The sequence below is a fragment of the Octopus sinensis genome, linkage group LG16, assembly GCF_006345805.1.
Source record: "Octopus sinensis linkage group LG16, ASM634580v1, whole genome shotgun sequence".
Lineage (NCBI taxonomy): Eukaryota > Metazoa > Mollusca > Cephalopoda > Octopoda > Octopodidae > Octopus > Octopus sinensis.
Window position 1 is genome coordinate 5,714,201 of NC_043012.1, and position 26,397 is coordinate 5,740,597.

The window sequence follows — 26,397 nt, forward strand, 5'->3', positions numbered from 1 at the left end:
TCAACAGGTCTCCTCAAGCACAGCGAGATGTTCTGGGATCCAAGGTACTTTGAATGGGCAGGGATCCCATTCAAAGTACTTTGGATCCCAGAACATCTCGCTGTGCTTGATCTATATATATACATACATATCTATATATATATATAATAAGTTCAGCAAAATTTAGATTCAGATGAATATGGTACTTAAGTCAAATGCACCAGAATTTTGTATGGTATCATCCATATAACTCCATGGGGTGATTATAATCAAAATATGCAACAAGTATATCTGAAGTAATGTGGTACGATCGTTTCATGCTACTTCATTTTATTAAACAGTGTTTAATAAAATGAAGTAGCATGAAACGATCGTACCACATCTCCTCGGATAAAATTGTTGCTTATTTGGATATATATATATATATGTATATATATATAGATATATATATATACCAGGTGACCTGCCCAGTAATTCCTGGGAAAGTGGGCTTATCCCTTGGTTCCATTCTCATAATTGTTTTGCTAATCTAGTAACAATACAAAGTATGAAGCCCTTAAAACGGTTTTTGTGTATTTATTGAGAATACTGAACTGTCTTACAAATGATTTTGTTTTTAGGAATCCCCAAATTGTGAAGTCAGTTATGTAATATGAAATTAATTACCCTATGGTAAGAATGCAAATAAAGTAGCCCTGAAAAGGGCTTTAATATGTTCCCAGAGTACATAGATCTTAGAAGGAAATACTAATAGGGTATGTATACTAAAATCGTGAAACATGTTACGTAATAACAGGTTAATCAGATATGAGATAATAACAATTCAAAGTAAATAACTGTGGAAAAAGCTTTTGTGTATTCCCAGAGAATATTACCCTCAACAGCACTAGTGTTGGTATATTCGTGAATAAGTCAGTAACCGAAATAAGTGGCTATATTGTTTAGGAGAATACTATTTACTTGTTTAAGCATTGTACTGGATAAATTGAGAAAATAATTAAAATAGTTCAAATACTAAGAAATAAGCATACTCAATTTCATTTTTACCAAATAATTTATGAAGGAGGGAATGGGTTATATCCCTTGGAAGTTTAAAAATAATTATGCCAGCCGCTCAACCACGCCCAAATGTTGATCCTTCTGCCGTTTACCTGAACATTTTTTTGAAATCAATTTATACTTAAAACCTCCCAAGACACATACCGTAAATCCTTGTGTATAGTCTGCCCTTGAGTATAACATGCAGGGGAGTATTAGGGGGCTGTACCTCTGAAAAACCTAAACCTTGTGTATAATATGCACCCCTTCTCTAACTTGAGTCAAGGAGGTCTATATAACGTTCTTGGTTTGTAAAAATGTATACGGTAACGTCCATTATTATTGCCTTCTTTATCTTTGGCATCTGTTTAATTTCATCTTTATTTCTTCTCCATAGCCTGACATTGCTTTCGTCAACATCAAATTTTCTTCCGGCGGCCCTATTACCATGCTCTTCAGCATATGATATAACTTCAAGTTTAAACATAGCTGAATAAGATCTATGAGGCATTTTATGGGCATGTAATGTATAAAATGTTTTACTAGAGATTAATGTACAGGTTTAAGTACCGCTTATAAAAATCCCTAGTAAAGACCCACAGTAGTTCAAACATTTAATACTGGTATTTAATTAAGTATCTATTGTTTGCCACATTAATGATGCAAACAGCCAATACAAGCAGGATGAACTATTTAGCGCTAAATTATTAAGCACGATTTGTGCGTAATTAAGCCAGCAGCACCTAGTCGAACAAACACTTCCATGCATGCGTAATACAATAATGGTGATGTTCTTAACTGTTATATGGGAATGTAAATATGTTTGCAAATTGTTTTTGTTACATGTTATTCTGTGTTCTGAATACTTTTATTTTAATAAATGTTGCTTACTGCAAGTTATGATGATTCTTTTCTGACTTCATTGCTTTCAGGCTGAGCTTAAGGTATTTTCGCACCTGACATCACAAAATGTGTCTGAATAAATATTGCCGGACAACAAATAGAGACTCGGACATTGCTAAGAAAATATTTTTCATTTTTAACCTCGTATATAATACGCACTAGGGATTTTGACCTTTAAATTTTGGGAAAAAAGTGCGGATTATACTCAAGGATTTACGGTAAGTAGTCTGCATGTGAATTTTAAGAAAAACTGGCCGAGCCGTTTTGTCGCAAAATGAGGACATACAGATACACAGACAATTTCAGTTTTAATATGTAAGATTATATACTACAAGCTTCTTTCAGTTTCCGCCTACCAAATCTACTCCCAAGACTTTGGTCAACCTGGGGCTATAGCAGAAGACAACTGGTCTGAACTAAGAACCGTGTGGTTGAGAAACAAACTTCTTACTATACAGCCATGAATATCCTTTAAATCCAACAGTCTGCAAGATGTCATTTTTTTGCAAAATTAGAGGATTTTGATATATAGACTCAAGTAATTTTGATTCAACAGATTTAGAAGGGGCAAGGCGGATCAGTGCTGGTTGCACTGAGGCTGATAGCAAAGGCCAAGCAGCCAAGTATAAACAGTGGCCAAGAATAATAAAACCTTTCACTTGAAAATATGTCCTTTAAGTAGGCAAGCTGATGTTTCTAAGAAATCAGTGTTGCAGCAGATACAGGGTTCTCATCCTAGAGAATTTATAAATAATTAAATTAAAGAAAAATACTCAATATACGATAGAGGTGATGTGCAGTTTGATAATAGAGATTAAATTCAGGAAGAGAAGAAGGGAAAGTAAAAAGGAAGAAAGAAAATGGAAACAGAGGGAAACAAATGGAAGAAAAATAAAATAATTGTGTTAAGAAATAAGAAATGGAAATTCTGCATCTCAGCCATTGTTGCCCTGGTCTGGATGCAGACACAGTTTGATTTAGGATGAGTTCAGTTACATAAAAGGACACTATAGACACACCTGCAATAGTGATTGCTACCAATGTAGTATGCAAAGATATCTTTGATGTCAATGGGTTTTTCAGAATTAATCTTTTTTTCAGCTGTACAAAGACCACATTATTTGCTGCCATTTATATAAAGCCTGTATTTTCCAACTATTCACCAGTTGATTAGTTCACAACTTTCTCTTTTAAAGATGAGACATATTTTGAAAGTTTTGCTGCACTCAGTTCCTCAATATACCTTAAGGAAGATTAGTAGTTGTAAAATTTTCGTTTGAATAGTCATTATATGAATGCAAGTATAAAGTTCCAGTATGATGCTAAGAGTTGGGTCTATAGATTAAAACTACTGCCTCAATCACGATGGGTTTGTATTGAAGATTCAATTCATGTCATGCTATACGACATGAGGAACCTACCTCAGAAGATGGTGTCCACTAACTTAACATTATTTGATCTATATTGGTAGGAAACTAATATTTATGTGTGTGGGTAAGTGCATGCGTATGTATTTGCATATATGTATTTATATAAATGTGTGTATGTATATGTATATATACGATGATGATGATGATGTATGTGTACATATATAAATATATATATATATATGTGTGTGTGTGTGTGTGAATGCTTACACATGCATTCATTTACATGTATACATATATATATTTTAAAATTCAGGATAAAATCTATATATGATTTTATCAGGTAGTTTGTCTGTAATAACCAGTTAAAGTAACGTTAATAAATTTATATTAAGGGCAAGTGCATAAGTACATAGGCTTAGCCACATGCTAAAAGAAGATACCAAATGGTTCGAAACTTCCTTAAGTATCACAATAAATTTTAAAATATTTTAAAAATATTTATAATTTCACCTAAACCAAAATTATTCACTGCTGAATTATTTGGTTATTCACACATGGTTGAGATAAATAAACTAGATTTTTGAATTTTAATTTGTATATAAGTACGAAGAGTTGTATTTGCACTGTGAATCCATTTGTGTTTCTGTGGTATATATAATTGTTCATGTTTATGTGCATTGGGTTATATTCCAATGATGATGGGAAAATGGAATTTCCCTGTAATCCTGAAATCAATTGATATGTAATTGAACCTTTTCATGAATCTTATTCGTTTATTCCCCTTATACATTTATACACATGTATATATAAATACGTGGAGGCGCAATGGCCCAGTGGTTAGGGCAGCGGACTTGCGGTCGTAGGATCGCGGTTTCGATTCCCAGACCGGGCGTTGTGAGTGTTTATTGAGCAAAAACACCTAAAGCTCCACGAGGCTCTGGCAGGGGATGGTGGCGATCCCTGCTGTACTCTTTTGCCACAACTTTCTCTCACTCTTTCTTCTGTTGGCCTGCTTGCTTAGCCAGCGGGGTGGCGTCATTTGAAGGCTAAAACAATGCGAAGCGCATTGTGACCAGCGATGTGTAGCAACATCTGATAGCCTGGTCGGTCACAGTGATATATAAATACATGTATGTAAATATATATATATATCATCATATATAACTTGGTTTAAGAAGAGACAAAATTTAGATAATCATCCTATATTTATGATTTACATCAACATAATAGAAACAAGAAATACATGAAGTAAAAATATATGTGCAAAGGATAAATAAATGAGGAGTGATACAGTGATTAAAAATCATTAAATTTAAGATTAAAAATGTCGAATTAAGAAAAATGTTGGAAGATACATTGGCGGCAGTGATTTAATGATTTTTTGTTGATGTATCACTCTTTATTCATGTCTATTCCTTATTTCCATTCTAATTAATATATTGATATGTTCCTTGTCTTGCTGTATTTATTGTTTTATGTATTTATTATGTTGATGTAAATCATGTATATAGGGTGATTATCTAAATTTTGTCTCTTCTTAAACCAAGTTATATAATGTCTACTATCTCGGTTTCAACCTAAGCACTTTCAAGCAATTGTGTAAAAAAACATATACATATAGGCGTAGGAGTGGCTGTGTGGTAAGTAGCTTGCTTACCAACCACATGGTTCCGGGTTCAGTCCCACTGTGTGGCACCTAGGGCAAGTGTCTTCTACTATAGCCTTGGGCCGATCAAAGACTTGTGAATGGATTTGGTAGAGGGAAACTGAAAGAAGTCCATTGTATATATGTATGTGTGTGTATATGTTTGTGTGTCTGTGTTTGTCCCCCAACATCGCTTGACAACAGATGGTGATGTGTTTACGTCCCCATAACTTAGCGGTTCGGCAAAAGAGACCAATAGTCCTGGGGTCGACTTGCTCGACTAAAGGCGGTGCTCCAGCATGGCCACAGTCAAATGACTGAAACAAGTAAAAAAAAAAGAAGAGTATGTACTTATATATATACACACACACATATAAATGTACATGTTTGTATATATGTATATAAATATACATATGCAAATCTCTCTCTCTATATACCATTATCATTATATATATACATTTGTGTGTGTGTGTGTGTGCGCACAGTGGGGCTCTTGCCTTGGAGACACTTAGTAAAAGCAAGAAAATACAAACATCACACATATCCAAAATTATCATCACACTCCACCTCTTTAATTATGAGTAGCACTAGTCTAATATAGCTCTCACAATCATTTCAGTTACTGGCACTCACTAGCACCAAGGATCTCTTTTGGAAAAAGCACATTGGCTCCCACACAACCCATTGAAGGGTTCTGGCGGCATGTTTGCAAGATCCACATGATTCTCCAGTGGGTCATCTCATTATTTCTTTTCTATGAGTTGTTTTGAGAGTAGGCATGCCATGATTGCTTACATTATGATTGCACATTAGAACAACATTTTTTTGCCTATCTTTTATAAATTCTTTTAATTTTCTTTTGTTTTTTTCATGTTATATCATTCTGGATTTTACCATGTAACGAGATAAAATAAAAGACTGAGTAAACAAATTATAATTAGCCAAACAGAAGGTACCAGATGACCCAGCAGTGGGTTGTGGGTGGAAAACGCTACATGTGTGATTCTTGCTTCACATATGATATAGTGAAAACATATGGCAGGCATATCAAAACTTAACATGTCATATGGGACCCTGGGACAAAATGGGAAATGAGGCTCTGGAGCCAATATGTTAACATAGCTAGGATGACATAACGATTAGTCCTTCATCCAGCAACAGTTACTGATATCTCCAAAGCACATATCAAGGCCTCAGTGGAGTATAACTTGTATCTGGGACATTAGTGTTGATGGACACATAGACATCCTTAAATGCATCCAGAAAAGGCCACCCAGCTTATTAGCATAAAGTCACTCTCAGACTTCCCAGCACTTCTAGCCCACAAGTTTTCTGCTTCATTTCTTGGCCTCTTTTACAGCTACTATATAGTGTCACTCTGCTTTTCAGAACAGGCTGGACCCATCTCATCTTCACTAGGGTAGTCTTGTCTCACTTTTCTCTCCTCCTTTCTTCATTCTTGTGGTGTCAAAACTGCCACATCCTGTATTAATCATTATGCTCAGTTTTCCTCCCCCACCCCACCAAAAACATTGGTCACCTAGAAGTTATTCCTTGTCAGTCTCCTTGATTAGCAATGTCTGCTAAGACCATGAGTACTGCTTCTTCTTCCAGACTTAGCAAGGATATAATAAGAAAAAAAAGGCTAAAATCATACATATATGCATGTGTACATGCTAAGGACCTCTGTTAAACAGACTTGACCATGTCTCTATAGTTGTATGATGTGCAGGCTCAGGCAAGGTTTTTCCATATCATTGGTGATTTTTGGAAGGGATGACTACTGCTTCTGGGACAATACAGCTTGTCACAAGTGTCATTCTTCACAGGTGTTGCACTCAGACCACAAAGGGGCCAGAACTGGCAGCGAGCTGGCAGAAACGTTAGCACGCCAGGTGAAATGCTTAGCGGTATTTTGTCTGCCGCTACGTTCTGAGTTCAAATTCCGGGTCGGTTAAATAAGTACTAGTTACGCACTGGGGTCGATCTAATCGACTTAATCCCTTTGTCCGTCCCCTCTATGTTTGGCCCCTTGTGGGCAGTAAAGAAATAAAAAATAACAAAGGGGACAGAACAGATGCCATCACATCCATACTCTGATAGTTTTGTTATTTCACTGTCATAGATTGGAACTTTTCTTAAAGATGAAAAGCATGGTCGACCATGGTGGGATTTGAACACAAAATGCTGAGAACCAGAATAAAAGCAGGCAAGGCATTTTATCCAAAGCTCTAATGATTCTGACAATTTGCCATCTTATATATGGTGAATACTCCGTCTTTACAGACCACTGTCTCTTTGTTATTCCTCATCGTCAATGAAATTTTTGCCTTTCCATCCATGACTTCTCAGGTGACTATTAGACCCGCTGCAGACCTGCATGGTTCAATGCAGAGGTGACAGATGAAATTTAATTTACTGTTCACTTGCAACTGGTTTAGGTCAGCAGATGACACCACTCATCCGTCACAAGAGGAATTTCAGTAAATAGAACGACAAATGAGGTCACATAAAGAGACATCTTAACGTCACTGGATTATAGTGATAAATGCTTGTACAACACGAGAACTACTGAGTCTCTATGATAAGTACCTTATGACAAGCCAGAGCAAGATGGCCAGTAATTATGTGAAACTGCAGGTTTTACTTGAGTGTCCCTCTTTTAGAAGGATCCAGTGACAACAGCTAGAGGTCCTTCACTCTCAGTGGTTCTACTGTGCACCATAACGCCAACCAGGGGTAATTCTGTGTCCCTGCACTCCGGCGGAGTGCCATCACATATCGTAGTTAACCCATGGCTGGGATCCCGACAGATGCAGCTACTTCAGGTCAGAGTAGACCTCAGAACAGTAGTGGCTAAGAGATGGTTCCGTGCTCCACAAATTCCTGGAACTCCTGAACCGGGGTCCCACTAATGGATGCAGTTTAAAGCCATCTCCTGGACAGGGCTTATACATGCTTAGAGATGCAGGCGTATCTGTGAGGTGAGAAGCTTGCTTCCCAACCATGTGGTCTTGGGTTCAGTCCCACTGCGCTGCACCATAGGCAGGCGTCTTTCATTATAGCCCCAGGCCAACCAAAGCCTTGTGAGTGCATGTGGTAGATGGAAATTGAGGAAGCTGGTCGTATATGAGTGTGTGTCATTGTGTTGGTACCCTACCACCGCTTGACGACCGATTTTGATTTGTTTACGTCCCCGTAACTTAGTCGTTCGACAAAAATAACCGATGGAATAAGTACCAGGCTTTAAAAATAAGTACTGGGGTCGATTTGTTCCGCTAAAGCCTTCAAGGCGGTGCCCCAGCATGGCCGTAGTCCAAAGACTGAAACAAATGGAAGATATGTAAAGATGTATGAGCTTAAAGTACATACAACCACACACACATATTTATATATACTTATATTACATATTCCTTTATTAGTTTCACTCTTTGGACGAACAATGCAGGGGAATGTCTTTCAATAGGTTCTGTTATACAGTTTTACACACACACACACACAATCATTGAGTGTGATAAGCACGTTGGCGTGAAACTCTAAACCCTCGAGTCACTGGTAACCGAACGAATCTTATGCATCGAGTTTGTAGAGCCTCACACACACACACTTTGTGTTCGAGCAGCTTCAAATACACAGACTTTTTATTTAAGACCACGAGTTGCTACTCCAGTCTTTTTCAAACACAATATACATACATACACATATATATACACACACACACACACACACATACATACATACATACATAATTTGTGCGTATTGCACCATGCGTCGATCGCCTCGCACAAGCAACATTAGTAGTAGTTAGTAACAGTCGTAGTGGTAGTAGTGATTGTACTACTACTACCACTACATTGTCCATCATGTAACAGTTAAAATGACTTCAGCACCACTTCGTGTATTTTACACACATAAGTCACTAACGGAGATGATTCTGTATGCTGAATACAACAGCCAAATCTTCCTCAGATCACGTTCTATCGTCTTTTAAGATTTATCAGGACAGGCACATTGCATGTATAATGTACCTCTTAAATACACAATACAACAGGATGATCACGATTGGAACTTAATTAATCATCATACATCTTGTCAGTCAGGACCGACCCGTGGCTAATGAACAACAACAATACACATAAACCAACGAGGAAGCCTCTACGTCGTTGCTCAACGCGCTAGAAATAACAACCAAATATCCCTTAAATCACACTCTGCCATTTAAAAAAAAAAAAAAAAAAAAGGGAAAGACACGTTGTGCAATGTAGTCTTAAAATGTATATAAAACGATGAGATGGTCTTCACTGGAATGTCTCCGATTACAGATGTGTGTAATCAGAGCCGCCCGGAGATAACACCACTTTTTTTTCACTTACACACATGTTGACTGACTGGCTTCTACACACACGTCGCACACGCGTTGCGCGGGTATTCAGTCCCCTACTTAAACATGCACACGCAAAACTATTTGTTTAAGACCTACACACACACTTATTTACAGAAGACAAAACAAGGGCATATTTTTAACCAGTTTACACATACATATACACATACTAGCAACCTTGCAAATCCACGCGGTCCACTACAGCTGGGCTCACCTCGTAATGGTAGTAAGCATAAGTTTACACACACGTACATGCACTGCCTTGACGAATTAGCAAACTAATTAAGCGGTTGGTTGGTTGGTTAGTTAGTTTATGGGTTAGATAATTTTTCTCCTTATATATATATATACACACACACACACACACACACAGACATATATATATATACACGCACACATATATTCAGACATGCGTGCATACATGTATACATACAAACAGAAGTCTGTTGGTAGATAAATACAAACAGAAGTCTATGTATAATTTATCTCTTCGTATCTCCCTCACGCTATCTTTACCTTCTCTTCTTGGGTGTGTGAATAAACGTGTGCATCTATGTAAATTCAGTGTGTAGTATGTGTACGTACATATAAATATATATAGTTTAAGTACCCATTAACGTAGAAGTCTTGCCTCTGAATGTCACTCACTGTTACAACGACAGATAATGATGGATTACAACAACTGTAAAAGGTACACGAGGATAGAACACAACAACAACAATATGTATATACATATCTGCATAGATTAAAAGATAACTACGTGACACATCAGGGGAACATGTAATGACAACAAGTCGAATTTCTCGAAGACAAAACTAACTATATGTGTGAAGGTTTCAGAACTAATTCACACGTATAATATACCCCCATCCCACGAAAAGAAATTGAAAAAAAAAAAAAAGATAGGCAAAGAAAAAGAAAATAAACTCTACTGCAGAATTGGCGCCGTTTGCTGAGAGAGAGCGAGAGAGACCCTTACATGGCCCAAATAGATGTTCACCACAAATACACACAGTACGTAAAACGTACACACACATACACGTATATTCATACATATACATTATACACATGTACTTGCACACACTCTATACATTTTCAGTGCTAGCTGCTTGCTCGCTCGACCATAGCTTCATTGGCACTCCATTAAATTTCACTCTCTTTTCTAAGTCACTCGTTCTTGTTCATATCTCTCTTTCTTCTTCCCCTGTCCTTTTGAAATCTCAGCTCTTCAAGTGTCTTTTCTTCAATTCCTCAGTAACCTCTCACCACTCCTTTTCCACTCTCTATTTCCTTCTCTCCTTCTCTCTCCTTCTCTTTCCCATCGTTCTTTAAGAGATCCTCCACTGCTGCTGTTCTAAAACAAACACACATACATACAAACACACCAGCGCACATGCTACTAATAGTTCTTACATGATCTGACCCCCGTCTCCATTCAGTCAGGACAATCTTATATCGGAATCAAATTATATAATATATATATATACATTTCGCGATCATAGATATTATCGTACATTGTAAATACATATACACATATATATTCACACACGTACATCATATATATATATATATATTCATATGTAATGTGTGTGTGACTGTGAGTACCTACTTAGTGCTTTCGAAAGCTCTTGCTTCTGTACCAAATCGATTCAGTTTAATGATCTGCGCAAGTATTTATTTCATTACATAATAATCATTCAAGAAAGGGGGAAAAAAACCCCTACAAGGATGTAATTTCACGAGAGGATCTAAATGAGCGGAAGAAATAAAATCAAGATATCAAGGAGTTATTCCATAATATATTAATAGTATCACTGTTGCACTGTGGAAGTAAAAGAACGGAGAGAACCCTTGACAGAGACCAGTTTCTGTTATCCCAAAAAAGACTCTTATTTTATATCTGTATCTAGTGTGTGTATATTATATGCTATAAGCTGCATCAACTCGTATGCTGAACCAACATATTGATTGATAAGCGAACGTGTGTGTGTGTGTATATATATATATACATACATACATATATATATATATATATATTTATATATCTATATATATATATATGATATAATAAAATTTGAAAATATTTTAAGACATTGGTTCCGTGGACGTTTCCAGAATGGTTGTGTCATGGAATTTACCACTTGGTGCTTCTGTGAAACGAAAACCTATCTCTTACACAGAATATTTACAATTTGGTCATTATTCTTCCTACCAGAAGAAAACGATTAATTACTTCACTAATTAATTAACACTAATCACACACACACACAGAATAGATACGTAAGTATGTATGTATGTATAAAATAGTATGGTCTCTGGTGTTTCAGCAACACCTTGTATATGCAATGGAACTTACTGCTTTATAACGAAACATCTGCTGATATTTCGGTCTGCTACGGCAACTTGATGCTGGGAACATCGAATGTATTCTTAAAGCCTTTATCGGAAGGAAAATTATGATTACAGTTAAAATTAATGATGATTATTCTACCTTGTTGCTGTTAAAGAATTTGAAAATATATTTAATTTTGTTGATTGTTTTGTGAAAATTTTCAACATTATGATATTACTGACAGGTTTTTTGGAAATGCCTAAGTTTACTGCAAGAAAAATAACACAAGAGTCTTGTATTGCTGCTACTGCTTCTTATAGTACACTACCATCTAGGTTAGAGCTCAAATTACGGACAAGACACTCGCCGAAAACAACGAAAACTGCTCAGCAATGGAAAGTCTTAACTTGAAGTCATTTTTCACGAAATTATTGTCTTCCAACCATGGAAGTACGGGACATTGCAAAACGAACCGGAAATCAAGTAAGAGAGGACCGGGACCCGGCTGTGCTACGTTACCATGTCATAACATAAGTTCTCCGAAATATTCGAATGGTACCCTTCCGAAGGCTGACCAATCCCCGGGTGGTCAGCGACATGGCACTTGTACCTTACCGTCATCGTATTCTTTGGGGAATGACCCCACGGGTGGTTGTGGACGGGGTGGCGGCACGCACTGCAGCGATGCGCACCGGACAACACCTCCGACGAAACCCCCGAGGAAGGACCAGATATTCAGGGTAGATCTACTCTGCCATCCTGGAGAAGATATCGGACTGAGTTTGGATACAGTACCAGCAGACACTATAGATTCATGGAAATCTACTCTAAAACCTGTGAGGTCGTCGTCGCCCGGAGGAGCTTCGAATTCGGGTACTTGTGCAGTTTCGTCTGCCGGCAACTACGACAACTTCTCTGTAAATGCCACCGGCTCGACCAGAGAAGGAATAAAGCAATTTTTAGGACAAGGTAGCACAATTGTAAAAGTGATTGATGTCAGAGACGGGAGTATTGCCTTCAAAAACGGTAAAATTAAAGTTAACGACGAGGTCATTGATATAAATGGCAAGTCAGTGATAAAAGAAACGGCGAACGGCGCCAGGTGAGTCTAATGTTTTCTTCACAATCGTTATTTTAATGAATCTATGCTCACACCTAAACGACAAACTCAAGCTGTTGTATTAATTACTTTGTTGATTTTTATATATTTTTTCTTCTTTCATTCACTACTCCCACTCCGCTCAGTAATCTATTTGGATGCGTGTACATGTATGTAAATATATACGGCAATCTATATATATATATAAGGGGTACCCTTGTGTATGTATGCTTATATATATATAAGCATACATACATACATATATATATATATATATATATATAAGCATACATACACAAGGGTACCCCTTACACACACACACACACACACACGTGTGGTTCTGTTGATATATATATATAGTGTATTTCTTCTATGGTGCATATTCACACCCTTATTGTCACCTCTGTCTCTCTGATACACTGCAGCCACTTAATAAGTGATCCACCACTTTATGGCCAAGTTTTGCGAGATGATGATACAGAGAGATATAACAGATACTTACACTTTCTCATCCTACCCCCTTCTTGGGTCTCGTCATCTCTTAAGATAGCATCCTGATTTCTTTTTAAGGGATTGCTTAGTGTGTTTTTGTACTGACGATGTCTTCATTTAATATACATATGATATATATAACCCTTGAAATAGCTTAATAGCACAGCATCACCACGATCACTACTATAATGAAATTTATTGGATTTCTTTTATTTGATTTAGTTAGTTCGATGATGACGATGGATGTGACAGAAGCGAATCTATCATGCCTTTCTCTAAAGAGAATTAATGAATTTTCTGAAACGGTACCACCGTAGTACCCCTGTAAACCCTAAAAGAGAAAAATAAAATGAATGATAATTAAGACATCCACCTTATTTTACATCCCTCGTGTTCTTCGTAGACACGCGTGTGCACCACAACATCCCATTTCCTTGTCTTTTACGAAGACAAAAATAAAACACACACAAAAGAATTTAATGCCTTGTTGCTTCAAAGAAATCAATAATACCAATTATTATCAAACATATTTCGGCGGTAAATAAATGAGTCTACGACCCATTTTTGGTTCCCCTTTCGGGAGCCGTTTTACTATTTATCTTAGGGTTTACTAATGGCTTCTGGGAAGGCATGAATGCTACAATCCTTATTAACCCTTTACGTGTGTTTTATATCTATCTATCTATCTATCTATCTATCTATCTAATCAACGAAGACTTTAACTTGTTTCTCGACCTACTAGAAATAGCAGCCAAGTCTCCCTCAACACGTATTATATCAAGAACCAGACACATTAGATAAAGCAGTCCTGCATATCTTCAAAAGAGACGAGGTGGTACTGACCGAAATGCCTTATCTCCTACTTTCTCATCTCCTGTATAAAACCCCTTTGCCAAGGGATCATATAATGAGAGTAACCATTATTAAAGAACATTTGAGCCATTTAACTTAGATCGCTAATTATTTTGGTGATTGTGGGCGAAAAAAACTCATGCACATCACACTTGTCTACGACGTCCCTCAACGTTGTGAGTTCAAATCCCAATGGTCACTTTCTTTGTTGTTATTCTTTGTAGGGGACGATAAAATAATTGTAAAGTATTAGGGGTCGATTTTGTTGACTATATTCCTTTTCGATATTAGTCATCATCATCGACATCCCCTTATCGTTCGCTATTTATAAAACATGTTCTGTACACACATGTATATGTGCTGGCAGGCTTCCTTTTTTTCACCTATACCTTTTAAGCATGCATGAGTGTGCGTATATGTATGTATACAAATAGAATTTATATAATATATTTGTGTTTGTAAAATTTTTATATATGTACATAAAGATATATGTACATAAAGATATATGTACATAAGTGTATGTATGTGTATAATTGACATATATGCACATATACATAGGCATACCTAGAGTCGTGGGAGGGGGCACACTTATGTAGGTATGCTTATACATACGTGTTTGTGTGTGTGTGTATAGATATGTATGTACATGCTTATACACATGCCCACTCATACATACGTCTGTGTATATATATGTGTGTGTTTCAAAGATATTAGTTTATATTTTATTACTAAAATGTTCTATTCACAAACCCCAGTCATAATCTGGTGGACGCCAGCCATTCACAGACTTATTTATTACCTTGTGGAGAACTAAATGACTTGATACCATTATTTTTTTTATTACTCCTGTTTATTTTTTTTATTATTATCGCCATCATACTTAAAAATATATATTTTTGAAAAATTACTTCAGCTTTAATCTCTCTCTCTCTAGCTGATCTGTCTCTCGCATTTTACTCTTCTTTCTCCAAGACTAAGTAGGCAGTCACGCTTGTTGTTCCTAAAACGGGGTTCCACTATTGGAATTCTTCGAACATGGGCAATCCCACCTCAGAACATATTCATTCAGCTGCTTCCCTCTTCAACTAGTGTTCACGTGAGCCATCCATCCTTCCTCAACTTCGTTCGTTCCTCTCTGTTTTTTTTTCCTTTTCTTCTTAGGAGTTGTTTACATATATATTTTCTTTTACTTTAACAGTCTCATCTCTATTTCTCTCGCATCCCAAATGACGTGCATCATCATCATCATCTTCATACTCCCTCCAGCCAACCCCCTTCTCATCATTATCATCAATGGCATCAAATACCATCGTCTTTTACTCAGCTTTGCTGCAGACATCGAAAGAAACGGTTGATCAATAAAAGGCACTGGCAAACTTACTAATACTCACATGCATTCATATACACACTCACCCACACAGCATTCGCGCACGTACGTATACATATGTGTGTATGTATGTGACATATATATATATGTAAGTACAGATAAGTGTCTGTATTATAAGCATCTTATATATATATATATATATGTATATACATATATATATATTTACATTTGTATATATATATATATATATATATATATAGATATGTAGGTGTATATACATATATATATTTACATATGTATATATATATTTACATATATATATATTTATATATGTATATATTATATATGTATGTATATACTATGTATGTATATATATATGTATGTATATATATATATGTATGTATATATATATATTATATATATATGTATGTATATTGTATATATATATACTATGTATATGTATATATATATTATATATATATATGTATATATATATACTATGTATATATGTATATATACTACGTATGTATATATATACATATGTATATATGTATGTATATATATATATATATATATATATATGTATATATATATATATACATGTATATATATACGTATATATATCTATATACATATGTATGTATATACATGTATGTATATATATACATGTATATATATACGTACTTATATCTATATACATATGTATGTATATATACATATATATATACATGTATATACATATGTATATATATACGTATATATATCTATATACATATGTATGTATATATACATATGTATGTATATATACATATGTATGTATATATACATATGTATGTATATATATACATATGTATGTATATGTATATATACATACATATATATACATATGCATATATATGTATACATACATATATATACATATGCATATATATGTATATGTATACTACAGATATATCTTTATTATATCTATCTATTAAGGCTTCGACCAAAACTGCCCCATATAAAATAACAAAAGGGCATATGTACACACACACACCACACACACACACAGAGTCGTACGGTCCATACGCAAACGTATACATAGAAACGAATGCGAGAAGTGTCGTTGACAGGACACACACACACACACACACAGAAATGCCTAAAGGAAGCACAGAAGTAGAAAGTCTAGCTGACAGAATGATATGAAAGCTTAAGTACATAGATGTGTGTGTGTGTGTGTGTGTATGTATACATATAAACAGATGTAGAAGAATCTGACAGATTGAGATTAGACCGAAATAAATCTGCATTCACAGATACACACACACACACACACACACACACAGAGTCGTACGGTCCATACGCAAACGTATACATAGAAACGAATGCGAGAAGTGTCGTTGACAGGACACACACACACACACACACAGAAATGCCTAAAGGAAGCACAGAAGTAGAAAGTCTAGCTGACAGAATGATATGAAAGCTTAAGTACATAGATGTGTGTGTGTGTGTGTGTGTATGTATACATATAAACAGATGTAGAAGAATCTGACAGATTGAGATTAGACCGAAATAAATCTGCATTCACAGATACACACACACACACCACACACGTTCACGAAGATACAATATTCCAAATTCATATAGTCATGTATACATACATACATACACGTGTGTGTGTGCATATATACATGTGTGTCTTCGTATATATGTTATGTATGTATATGTATATATATATGCATCACCTTACCTATCTATATAATTATAGAGGGTTGCAGGTTAGGTGTGTATGTGTACTTAGACACACACCACACACACACACGTATATATTGTGTGTAATGTGTATGTTTGTATATGTAGTGAGTATAATGAGAATGTAATGTATACAGTATATGTGAGGGAGTGTATGTGTGTGTATGTAGAGTACGTGTGTGTGCATGGCCGAGTGGTTAAAGCAGTTCTTATTGCAATCGTTAAGGCCTTGTTTCGATCCCACCGCATGACATTTTGAGCAAATGTCTTTTGCCGTAGCTTTATTTATATAGACCTGATATTTTGTGTGTAAGCCCGTTGAATGGGTTGTGTAACTCAGGGGCTTAGCAAAGGTTCTCAGAAATCGGGCGGAAACTTTGTGCCCCCTTCACACCTGCTCCTTGGGGAGACTGTCCCCTCTCGCCTCCTTTCTTGCTATAATGTCTGCTGTAATGGCAATTCAAGGGGCTAACTTTGTCACTATGTCATGCCTGGGCACTTCGTTAAAGGTGCATGTGTCAGGAATACTCAAAATGTGTTTTGTGTGTGTGTGTGTGTGTGTGTGTGTGTACAGACGCACGCACACATTCACACCCACACATATACATACATTTATGAATGTACCTTAATATTGTCAGTTGAGCTTTTCCCTCTCTTAGTGATTCATTTTTCAACTTGTCTTTCTAATGCAGTGCTTTGCAGGCGCCTGCAAACTCAAATCTGATATTGCAGTCACTGACGTCTTTCTCATCTTTCACTCTGCTGCATTCATCTTAACATACTGGCTGAATCTCCATATTGTTTTATGCATATAGCTGCACTGATGCTAAGATTCCATCCGCAGTACATGGGTAAGTGAGAAGCAGGTCGTTCGCAAGTCTTACAGCCTAGCTTGATCCTGTAGTGTCCGATCGCTCTATTTGCTCTCCGCTTCACAGGGTGACTCTTATCTCATCCTATTCTACCTTTTGTACTTTCGTTCCTTCTTTCCTTTGTTAGTTACTCTTTGTTAACGTGACATGGAGTCATTTCTAGTCTTGTAGACGAAAAGAAGTATCCATCAATGGGTGATAGCTATTGCCTTACTCCTTTCTTCTCCCTGATGATATTTCAATGATGAAACCAGTGCAAGCCAGCCATTTTTTTCTTATTGCACTCTAGGCAAGAGCTGAACTTGGCATCTCAAGTTAACAAAACACTTGTAGAATTTACATTACTAGGCTAGGTTCCTTGCTTGATTAAGTGTCTTAGCCTTGGCCCTAAGTTGTGCTAATGACAGGATAAAAACTGATGACCTTGGGTTGGCTGTTTGTTATCTTATTAACACCCATGCATTGGACTCCCCTTACAAATGCCAATCAATTGGGATGATCAGTTTTTGCTTGTCTTATTAATTAACCCCAAGTTAGTTTTGATTTAGCAGACCTATGATCAGAGACGTTCCAGTCATAACCATCCCATCATTTATTTAAACACAGTGTATCTAGGACTATATCATCCAATATGTCCATTTCATCATCATCATCATCGTTTAGCGTCCGCTTTCCATGCTGGCATGGGTTGGACAGTTCAACTGGGGTCTGGGAAGCCAGAAGGCTGCATCAGGCCCAGTCTGATCTTGCAATGTTTCTACGGCTGGATGCCCTTCCTAACGCCAACCAGTCCATGAGTGTAGTGGGTGCTTTTTACGTGCCAGACGAGGCTGGCAAATGGCCATGATCGGATGGTGCTTTTTACGTGCCACCAGCACGGAGGCGAGGCGAGGCTGGCAACGGCCATGATCAGATGGTGCTTTTTACGTCCTTCTTTTAATTTTTCTTTAGATGATAGGGTGTGACTTGAAGGAGATTTAGCTGCTATTTCTTACAAGACAAAACTAAAGCAAAAGAATTGCATGTCAGGTGCAGGCATGACTGTGGTTAAGAAGTTTGCTTCACAACCATGTAGTTTTGAGTTCAGTCCCACTGTGTGGAACTTTGGGCAAGTGACTTCTACTGGAGCTCTGAGCAGACCAATGCCTTGTGAGTGAATTTGGTAGACAGAAACTGTGTGGCGAGCTGGCAGAAACGTTAGCACGCCGGGCAAAATGCGTAGCTGTATTTCGTCTGATGTTACGTTCTGAGTTCAAATTCCGCCGAGGTCGACTTTGCCTGTCATCCTTTCGAGGTCGATAAATTAAGTACCTGTTGCACACTGGGGTCGATGTAATCGACTTAATCTGTTTGTCTGTCCTTGTTTGTCTCTGCTATGTTTAGCCCCTTGTGGATAGTAAAGAAATAAGAAACTGTGTGGAAATACATTCAGTTTATGCCTATGAAATACTTGTGTGTGTGTGTGTGTGACTGCGTGCGTACATGTGTATGTGCATGTGTGTGCACACGCATGCATGCATGTCATTGTGCTTGCTCCCACACTGTTTTACAATGGTGTTGGTCTGTCTACATCATTATAACTTAACAGTTTGGCAAAAAAGACTGATATAATAAATACAAACTTAAAAAAGAATAATTTCTGAGGTTGCTTTGTCTGACTAAGCTATTCAGTGCAGTTTCCGCAGCCATATCCGCTGCAGTCCAGTGTTTCAAAACAAGTAAAAGGGTCTTCAGTCATGTGACCAGAAATTATTGTGTGTTGATGCATGAATCTTTGCCAATCAGCTGATTGTAAGGCTTGAAACAGCTTTTTATTGCCTACTATCATAACACCTCAAGCCATCCTTAATGGAAATGAATTAACGAGAGATGTATGTGTGTGGTGGGGGCTCTATGTTTGCTTAATTTATTTTTGCTTGAATAGTAATGAAATTACTTTTAAACTACACCTAATTATCTTAGAGAGAAAAAAAAAGGGCACATTCCAAAAGGAAAACAGATGGGATGGTCAAAGCTGGAATGCTTTTGATTATATGTCAGCATTTACTGATAACTGTACTCTTTACTCTCTCTCTCTCTTTTACTTGTTTCAGTCATTTGACTGTGGCCATGCTGGAGCACCGCCTTTAGTCGAGCAAATCGACCCCAGGACTTATTCTTTGTAAGCCTAATACTTATTCTATCGGTCTCTTTTTCGAACCGCTAAGTTACGGGGACGTACACACACCAGCATCGGTTGTCAAGCGATGTTGGGGGGGACCAACACAGACACACAAACATATACACGCACATATATATATACATATATACGACAGGATTCTTTCAGTTTCCATCTACCAAATCCACTCACAAGGCTTTGGTCGGCCCTAGGCTATAGTAGAAGACACTTGCCCAAGGTGCCACGCAGTGGGACTGAACCCGGAACCATGTGGTTGGTAAGCAAGCTACTTACCACACAGCCACTCCTGCGCCTATCACTATGAAGTATTATGCTAAAAAATTTTGAGAGTTGCCATCTGCTGCAAACCCGAAGCTTTGCAGTTCCTTTGCATGCCAGTCTTTGTCTGTTTGTATCATTTTGTATACTGCCGCTGTTACTGCATCAGTCTTCTTTCTGGGCCACTTCCCATCAAGTTGCTGGAAGCTAGATTTTGCTTCAAGTGTGTGTATGTTTGCTAGTTACTCCTATTGTTGAGCTGCTCTCCTTCATCGTCAGGTGTATGCTGCTCATTGGACACCTACCATTTTGAAATCAACAAGAACAACAAAATGACTTAGAGCTAAACCGCAAAAGACTATCGGATCATTTTATTCAAAATGATAGGGAGAAATTTGAAAAAAAACTCTTTGGTTGTTATTTCTAGCAGGTCTTCAGTGTAGTGGTGGCAGCAGTAGATCAGTAGATCACACCTGGTTACCTGACTGAGCCCTGCATGCCTTATATCTGCTTCAAGAACAATAGCTGGAAATTTAATTCATTTTCTCTCCTTCTCTTCCTCCCTCTCTGTCGTAATAAGACCTTGTTTGTTTTTATTTATTGTGTTTGTTATTTTTTATTTTACCCATGTAAAAAATTTATCTTTAGAGAGTTTTCCACATGGGTAGTGATGACTTTTTGTTGTTGCTGTTGGAGCAATTTTATTTTTGTTTTTACCGCTGCATGGCTGCCCTTCTTACACCTAGGCACTCAGCTGTGAAATAGAGTGGATCTAGTGAGACAGGGGAGTTCCCTTTTTGTTTGTCAATCAAGTGAACTGGAGCAAGAATTGTTATGCATATTATTCATGGCCACAATATAAAACTTGTCTCAGACTTGAACTTACGACATAATAAATCAGTTGTTCAGCTGTATATGTATGTATCAGTTATGACACTGTTACATCACCAAACACTGAGTTTCTTGGCTCCTTGCACTAACATTTTAACTCCTCTCGGCCCTATTTCATTTACTTGCAGTTAGGGTCTTGTCAAAGGTAGGATAAGTTAAAATATAGTTTATGATATTTTATTCTTTAAGAAAATGAGCTGGTAGATTCATTGGCACACTGACATTTTGCCTGTCTCTTTGTTCAAATTCTTCCGAGGTTGGCTTTACCTTTCATCCTTTCAGGGTTGATGAAATAACTATCAGTTGAGCACTGGAAGCAATGTAATCAACAAGCTCCTCACCCAAAGTTTCAGGTCTTGTGCCTGTAAAGGATAAAGGGTAAAGGCCCCCTTTGCTCATGAATGACCATGGGATAGTGCCTAGAAAGTTCCCCTCTGAGGCACAAGTCCAGGTAAGGTTGTGTATGGAAGACCAACAGTCGCCCATGCATACCAGCCTCTCCTCTCAACATCACTGATTTTATCCGAGGGAAAGTCAAAGGCTGATAGAGCTTGGCACCAGTGGTGTTGCAACTCATTTCTACCACTGAGTGAACTGGAGCAATGTGAAATAAAGTGTCTTGCTCAAGAACACAATACACAGCTCACTCCAGGAATTGAACTCACTACCTCATGAGTGTGAGCTCAATGCTCTAACCACAGAACCATGCACCTTGTGCCTATAATAGAAAGGATATTTTATTCTTTGGAATATATAGCAATATATTCTTTGGAATATATAGCAAACTGAGACCTCTGATCGAGAATTGTCCTCCTGTGACCATCTTGTCTTCTCACACTGTGTATTTCAGACTACATGATTTAATGTGCTTCTTCCCAACATTAAGTTTGATTTGGTAGATCTAGTTTCTAATTCTACCAGGAGGAACAACCTTGTATAACTTCAGGAGAAAGACAATGTGAGAGGTGCCAAATATTTAATGAACATGTTTTTATGGTAAAGATCTCAAAACCCCTTTTCATATGAAGATAATTCAAGGTGATAATTAGAAAAAGTTACAATAAGAAATGTACCCAGCTAGCATCAACTCTTTACAGACAATAATTAAAAAAAAAAAAGGGCTAAACATTATTTGGTCCAAGAACGAGGGATTAGCGCTTACATGCCTTTCAGCTCCTCTCAGACAGGGGAAATTTGATGCATGGCGTTCTGTGGGTTGATATCTGTAAGGAAAGTATGAGTAAGAAGGGAATTCCAGTCTCAAAGGGATGCAATTTTTGGGAAAAACGATGAGAGAAGAAACAAAAATAGCTTTGCTTTGATATTTGTAGGGTTATCAAATATTTACACTAGTTTATAGATAAAGTTGCCGTGCTTTACAAATATACTTCATTTTGTTGCAAGAAGGGACTACAAACAGTTGATGCACTTTCCTCAAATTTTCAGATATCAGGCTGCTAATGAATAGATCTTGTTCCAGTTTCTATGTATAGAATAGCTGAGCCACTCTAATATCATGTAAAAATTTTCAACATACATGACTGTGTGGTTAAAAGATTTGTTCTGCAACCACACAGTTTTAGATACAGTTTTGCTGCATTGTACCTTGAGCAAGTGTCTTCTCCATCCTCAAGCCTGACCAATGTACTGTGAGTGATTTTGGTAAATGGAAATAGTATGGAAGCTTGTCATGTGTGTGTGCATCTTTGCATCTCTGCTCCACTGCTTGACAACTGGTATGAAGTTGTTTATGTCCTCACGACATCGCAGCTCAGCAAAAAGAATTGATAGAATACATGCCAGACACAACATAAGTAATGGAACTGATTGGTCCCATTCCTTATGCTGAAGAATAAAAGACTTTTCAGAAATGTTCTTAAGGAGCACCACCCCTTTGTCTTTTCTTTGATGGTTTCCTGCAAATGAAATAAAATTCCCTTTAGGTCGGACACATGTCCATTATCAGAGAAATTTGTCTTACATGATCTAATATTTATTTCTAAAAGCTAGGTGTATCTTTATTTACAATATAAAATAACAAAAAAAAAAACAAGTCTCCAGAGTCTGTAATATCAAGCATTTAATTCTCGTTCCATGCTGTTAAGCAAATGTGAGAAATTGCCCTTTGGATTGAAGATCAGCCTATCATAGGTAACATTCACATGATCTGGTATTTATTTCCAGTGAACTATGCAAATAAACATCTACAGTGTATTTCCAATGCTTGTAAGCTGGTAATGAAATCTCATATTGATGACTCAGCCATTTTGCTTCTTTCAAATATATAAGTGTGTGTGTGTGTGTGTTTAATGGCATTGGCTGTGGTAAGAAGTTTGCTACCCAACCATATGGTTCTGGGTTCAGTCTCATTGTGTGGCACCTTGGGCAAGTGTCTTCTTTTATAGCCCTGGGCTGACCAAAGCCTTGTGAGCAGATTTGGTAGATGGAAACTGTAAGAAGTCCATCACATATATGTATATATCTGTTTGTATTCCCTTACCACCACTTGACAACTGGTGTTGGTTTGTTGATGTCCTAGTAACTTGGTAGTTTGACGAAAGAGACTGATAGAAAAAGTACCAGGTTTATAAAAAAGTAAGTCCTGGAGTTGATTTATTCGACTAAAAATTCTTCAAGGCGGTGCCCCAGCATGGCCGCAGTCCAATGATTGAAGCAAGTAAATGACACAGCAAAAGATCATACTTATATTGATAGGAATGTTCTATTTTTAGAATCTTCCTATGAAAACACCCCAGCTAATGCAAACCAAATAAACACACCTACATCGTCATCTGGGAGAACTTGCAAAAAGACTTGTTTTGTTGTAAATGTCAGCTGTCCATTCTATATGGTCTTGTGCAAAGTCAGTGAAAACAGGAAACATTCTCGGTGGACAGTTTGGTTTGGAATCAGCTGTTTATGTATTCATAGATTCATATTTGAGAAACAAACAATTAAAGAGAAAGAGAGAGACACACACACACACACAGTATAGGTGCTGAGAGACATGCCAGGGGCAGCCAGAAGGTTCTGATGTATAGTATAAGCTTCTACAGAAACAAGTAAAAACAGATAGGTCCATAACAGCAGTTCTGTTCCATAAGTCCATTGTGTAGCTTTTAACCCTTTCCTTACTGTATTTCTGTTGAGATGCTCTGTTTCTTTCAATTACTTTAAATATAACAAAGAATTTAGTAAAACAACTTAGCTAGTGTTAGGAACATAAATGGTGACTAAGGTTTGGTGGAAGATTTTAATTTAAAAGTTATGAAAACAAGACATTTGTACTCAGAGCCAGAGCTGGTTTCAGCTGGGTTGGTAATGAAAGGGTTTGTGGCTTAGTGGTTATGGGTGTTCAGCTAATAATTTTAGTTTCTCAGTGGTACATCGTGTCCTTGAGCAAGACTTTTGTTTCACATTGCTCCAGTCCACTGAGCTGGCAAAATGAGTTGTAACTGTATTTCAAAAGGCCAATCTTGTCAAATGCTGTATTATGCTGAATCTCCCTGGGAACTACATTAACGGTATGTGTGTCTGTGGTGTCCTCAACCACCTGCTCTTTAATTTAACCAGCAGACTGTTCTGTTGATCAGATTAACTAGAATTCTTGTCATGGTAACTGACAGAGTACTAGTACCATTTTAAATCATTAGCACTGTTGGTGATATTACCAAAAGCAAAGAGAGCAAAAGGTGCTACGGTTATGCTACCAATTTAATCTATAGACAAGGCAGCAATAATATGAAGAATTTGCTGATGAAATTTACCTTGCAACTCTTCACAACCAAAGGAGCCCCTTCTATTGTTATTTGACCAGTTATAAATAGCCAAATCTCTCTCATAGCAGTCAATGAAGTCTTACAGACTCTTAATAGGTTTGGGTGGTCATAGATAGAATGTCTTTGATCATAACACGTGTTGGGTGTTGATGTTTACTTAGGGTTAAGCAACAACAAAAACATTGTTGCTGAGCTTTTGAAGGATCCTCTGTGCAATTACTCAGTCTGCTAGAAATAGCAGCCACATCTATCACAAGTTAAATCCTGCTGTGAGCATTAGATTCTCGATTCTTAGAGAGGGGCCAGTTCATATTATATTGGATGCATTAAACAAAAGTACATACAGGTGTGTATCTGCATATGTGCATGTGTTTATCTCTTTATGGGAACTTAGACATGTGTGTATGTTTGAACTAGGCTATCATACTCTAGTTCACACACACACACGTATGTATGTATATCCTAACTGAAGCCAAATTATGTCTATGTGGTCACTCAAGCTACTAGAACTAGCAGCCAAAGTCCTTCATTATGTTCTCCCTTCATAAAAAAGAGACATATTTTAAATTATAGTTCTTACAGATACTGTTATAGATGGAAACAAAAGAAAAGACAGCAGAGCCATGGCTAGGATGCCTTTTATCTAAGATACACTTGACCAAGGCTGACCTGTGACTAAATGCCAACATCAGGGCTTGATACACACACACACTATCATCCATGAACACTGTGTGTGTGTGTGTGTGGGGGGGTGTTTGTGTCTCTGCTTCTGAACATCTGCAGACATATATATCTGTGTGTGCATATGTGTATATATATATATATATATATATATATATATATACACATATGCACATACACATCTGTGTGAGTATATATATATATACACGTCTGTATATATATCTTTACATATACATCTGTGTGTATATATATATATATATATATATATATACATACATATACATCTGTATATATATACATACATATACATCTGTATATATATATATACATATACATCTATGTGTATATATATGTATATTGTCTTGTTTTTTTCTTAAACTCTCCCTATATATAATATACATCTGTGTGTGTATATATATATATAATATATATATATATATATATTTAGGGTGTCACCACTAGAATAAGAATAGCCTGGGCAAAGTTTAGAAAGCTTCTACCCCTACTGGTGACAAAGAGTCTCTCGCTCAGATTAAAAGGTAGATTGTACAACGCATGTGTGCGAACTGCCATGCTTCACGG

The 26,397-nt window shown here is 36.9% G+C and overlaps 1 protein-coding gene across 2 annotated transcripts in view; it reads left to right on the top strand.

Annotated features, from left to right (window-relative positions):
• The first annotated feature begins 9,706 nt into the window (after positions 1-9,706).
• LOC115220412 (tyrosine-protein phosphatase non-receptor type 13) overlaps positions 9,707-26,397 on the top strand; it is a 278,782-nt gene continuing 262,091 nt past the window's right edge. Inside the window, exon 1 of one of the 2 annotated variants that reach the window (XM_036509865.1) lies at positions 9,707-12,750. In XM_036509865.1, the coding sequence (XP_036365758.1) occupies positions 12,041-12,750 (710 nt within the window). In that variant the 5' untranslated portion in view covers positions 9,707-12,040. The remainder of the gene's footprint in view (positions 12,751-26,397) is intronic. The other variant, XM_029790532.2, reaches the window with a different exon arrangement.